Source organism: Rana temporaria, chromosome 12 (genome assembly GCF_905171775.1).
Source record: "Rana temporaria chromosome 12, aRanTem1.1, whole genome shotgun sequence".
Classification (NCBI taxonomy): domain Eukaryota; kingdom Metazoa; phylum Chordata; class Amphibia; order Anura; family Ranidae; genus Rana; species Rana temporaria.
Genome location: NC_053500.1, coordinates 54,667,560 through 54,671,864, shown reverse-complemented (window position 1 = coordinate 54,671,864; position 4,305 = coordinate 54,667,560). Strand labels below are relative to the sequence as shown.

At 36.4% G+C, this 4,305-nt stretch overlaps 1 protein-coding gene across 1 annotated transcript; it reads left to right on the top strand.

Moving 5' to 3' along the window:
* The first annotated feature begins 433 nt into the window (after positions 1-433).
* LOC120919287 (protein ANTAGONIST OF LIKE HETEROCHROMATIN PROTEIN 1-like) lies at positions 434-3,304 on the top strand. Its single transcript, XM_040331367.1, has 3 exons — positions 434-670; positions 1,270-1,371; positions 2,775-3,304. Exons 1-3 carry the CDS (start codon positions 657-659, stop codon positions 3,187-3,189), a joined length of 531 nt encoding a protein of 176 aa, XP_040187301.1. The 5' UTR covers positions 434-656; the 3' UTR covers positions 3,190-3,304.
* Positions 3,305-4,305: the final 1,001 nt, after the last annotated feature.

The window sequence follows — 4,305 nt, the reverse complement described above, 5'->3', positions numbered from 1 at the left end:
ATTTTCAACCTTTTGAATTAAAGCTGAAAGTCTGCACTTCAAATTCAATTGAATTGTTTTATTTAAATTTTATTCTGGTGGCATACATAGCCAAAAGTATGAAAATTGTGCCTGTGTCCAAATAAAAAAAAATTGATACTCATGTTATTATATTTCATTTATATATGTGGACTTTCTGTTCTCAGTCTCTATTAGTCAATAGGGAGACATTATGTATATAACAATCTCTAGAGTATATTTTTGTACTTTAGGCCCCTTTCACATTGAGGAGTTACAAAAACGCGGTAAAAACGATGTGCGTTATTAACGCGATTTTACCGCGTTTGCGGTAAAAATAGCGCTAACGTCCATGCATTATTACAGCGTTTTGAACAAGTTTTTCAAGCATCAGCTTTATAAAAGAAACACCACCCCCTGACATCATATCCTGTCTACTTCCTGTATTTTCGTAAAGGAAAGAGTACAAGGAGAAGATGGAGTATTATGAGCTGCTTTTGTTGTTTGTGTTACATGTTTGGCAACGTATTCTCCAACAGAGACCGCAACGTCGCTTTTGGGTTCATCCCATCCACCAAATGCATTCTGAGAGAGGACAATTTGTACTACTTTATCGTGAACTGAGAGAGCACCCTGATAAATTCTGAAATAATACTCGGATGAGCATCTCAACGTAAGTAAAAATATCCTACTTGTCAAAGCCAGACCCTGTAGTCCATCATCCCAGTTCTTGCCTTAAAAAACCCTAATCCCACCCCTCCTACTCCAAAACAAAACTCATGAAACATAATCCTACTGCCACTTGTTTCAAATCCTTATGCCTAAACCTTAAACGTTAATTAGCGGGATTAGGGTTAGGGTTATTGATTAGGATCATTAATTAGCGGGGTTAGGGTTATTGATTTGTCTATTTAATTAGCGGGATTAGGGTTATTGATTTGTCTATTTAATTAGCGGGATTAGGGTTAGGGTTATTGATTAGGATCATTAATTAGCGGGATTAGGGTTAGGGTTATTGATTTGTCTATTTAATTAGCGGTATTAGGGTTAGGGTTATTGATTTGTCTATTTAATTAGCGGGATTAGGGTTAGGGTTATTGATTATGATCGATAGAAAACATAATTCCGTTTCTAATACTCCTAATCTCATTTTTTTTAACAAAACACACTTTGAATACTCGTAAATCCCCTTCCTATAGTCCCAAACTTCGAAGCTTACCCTAATCGCACTTCTCACACTCTCCAATTTTAACCACACTTTTTTTTTTGAAGATTTGACTTTCTTCTTGATCTTCTGACACCATTCTTGTCAAGACAGGATACTAATTGCAGGGATGCAATCTCACCATGCGAACGCTTACTTATAACGTTACGGTAATTGGATATTTGCTTTTAATTTTTTTAGTAACATTGCAGAATACTATAACAAAATCAGTTTTTTGGAACACAAAGATTTACGGTAATTGAACATTTGTCAATATTTTTATTCTTCAAAATACAAAATGTCAACATTTAGAAAAGAAATGCATCTATATCAAGACATTTTCGGGTTTAAATTCACCCAAATTAAATACCTTGTTGGCTATTTGTAACAACTTACAAATGTACCCAGATTTTTGGTACATAGTTATTCTCTTTTTTGGTCAAAAAGAAACATATCTAAAACACATCAATATATCTGTATTTTTTCAAAGAAAATATTCAAGGTAATCATTACATTACACCTCATTTTTACGAAAAGTGTCAAATGTCTAGAATGTAGACAAAAAAACATAAAAAATATATCACTTTACGACAATTATCAACCCAATTTACGGCTCTTGGTAATAGAGTTGCTGCAGGAGGGATTCCTCTTGCGAACTAGATGGACGAGGAGGAGGAGGAGGAGGAGGAGGAGGAGGAGGAGGAGGAGGAGGAGGAGGATGGTGCATCTGAGAATATTGTTGGGGGAATTCATAGTGTCCGGTTTGTGGCCTTAAATTATATTGTGGGGTGTTTTGCATAAAGGTTGGAGTAAAGTGTGGCTGGTATGATATTGGAATACTATACGAAGTTTCTGGATTCTGGTGCCCATATCCTCCATGGTATGGTGGTTGACTTCCAAGGGTCGGGGGGCGAGCAGCTGTGGACAGGTCCGCGGTTTTATGTTGATAATTTTGCACAAGTCTAATTATGTCCACTCGTAGATCACAGAGTAGGGAAGGATCCACTTTGTCCACCTGTGGCATGAGGCTTTTAAAAAAGGTGAGCATTTCACTGCTTTCGCTCTTTTGGGCGGAAATGAGATGTTTTACTACTTCTATGAATTCTACATTTTGTTCTTTATTAGTTTTTTTTCTGTACGTTCCCCTCTTTTTGGGTGGCTGTACAGTGTCCTGTAGATCTTCATTCTCCAAATCCTGCGGTTCATTGGTCTCACTAGTACCGGGTTCATGGTCTTGCTCCTCGTCCTCAGTGTTGTCGGAGCTGAAATTGCTTTAAGTTCTGCCCAAATGGAAAATAAAGAAGGTTATACTATGCTACATGGTAATTTAATTACTTTAGTTAATAATAACATTTTTGAGAAAGGTTTAAGTATACTTACCGTCTCTGCTGCATGACTGGCTTCAAGAATTGTAGCTCAGCATAATGGCAGTATGTCCGGGAAACTTTTGCTCCCGATCCACTACGCACATTTTGTTGACGGAGATGTTCACGTCTATAATTATCGCATAATGTTTTCCATCGCGATTTGATGGTTTTCACTGTAAATAAATTATATAATTTTATTTTTACAGATATCTTGCCACAGGGAATAGTTATTCATCACTGCAATATGAATTTCGAATTGGAATCTCAACTATAAGTGAAATTGTGAAGCAAACATGTGATGCAATATGGACCCTGAAATGTCGATTCATGCCAATTCCAAACAAAGAAAAATGGGAAGATATTGCCCAGCGTTTTTGGATGAAAACGAACTTTCCAAACTGTTTAGGAGCTATTGACGGAAAACATATTAGGTTAATAAAACCATGCCATAGTGGAAGTCAATTTTTTAATTATAAAAAGTATTTTTCCATAGTTCTATTGGCTGTGGTCGATGCAGACTATAAATTTCTTTATGTTGATATTGGAGCTTTCGGAAGCAGTGCAGACTCTGGTGTTTTCCAGCATAGTAAATTTGGAAAAAACTGGCATCTAATGAACTAGATTTGCCTGACAACCAACCCCTGCCCGGAACAGAAGGACCAGATATGCCATTTGTTTTTGTAGCCGATGATGCATTTGCTATTCACGAACATCTAACGAAGCCCTTTTCATTGAGAAATCTTGATACACGAAAAAGGATATTTAATTATAGACTGTGTCGGGCACGTAGACTGGTAGAATGTGCTTTTGGTATACTATCGAACAAATGGCAAATCTTTCTAAAACCAATGAATCTCAAAATAGAGAATGCAGCAAAGGTAGTAAAGGCTGCATGTGTGCTACATAATTTAGTACGAGAGAGAGATGGAGTAAATTTTGAGGATACATTGGCAAACAATATGGAACCTGCAGATTTTATTCATGTTCGTGGTCCAAGAGTGGGTTTCTCAATTAGGGATGAATTTGCGGACTACTTTATGAGTCCTGCCGGGGCAGTGAGTTGGCAGGAAGATATGATTTAAAGTTTAAATTGACCAGCTTCACTATAGTTGACATTAATACTTTCATTAAAAGCTTAAGATATATGTGATATTCTAGTGTGTTATTAAATTTATCAATGCAATACTGGCGTCTTTATAAATTCACTCTCGAACATTTTGGTATATTATTTTAAATAATTAGTCCATTATATATGTATAAACATTAAACACTAGGTTTAGAAGTATGGGACTAATAGGGATGTGACTTGGACTATTATAAGTGGGATTAGGACTTCTAGAACTTCGTTTAAGAATACTATTAGTAAATATGACTATTCTTCATATAATTAGGAGTATTATATAGAGGATTCTGACTATTATAGTAGTCATAATCCCACTTGAAATAGTCATAATCCCACCCCCATAGTCATAATCCCACTTGAAATAGTCATAATCCCACCCCCATAGTCATAATCCCACTTGAAATAGTCATAATCCCACTTGAAATAGTCATAATCCCACCCCCATAGTCATAATCCCACTTGAAATAGTCATAATCCCACCCCCATAGTCATAATCCCACTTGAAATAGTCATAATCCCACCCCCATAGTCATAATCCCACCCCCATAGTCATAATCCCACTTGAAATAGTCATAATCCCACTTGAAATAGTCATAATCCCACCCCCATAGTCA

Coding starts and splice junctions, on each gene's coding strand:
- LOC120919287 (XM_040331367.1), top strand. Junction 1,372..2,774: donor CGCTTACTTATAACGTTACG/GTAATTGGATAT, acceptor TTATTTTTACAG/ATATCTTGCCACAGGGAATA.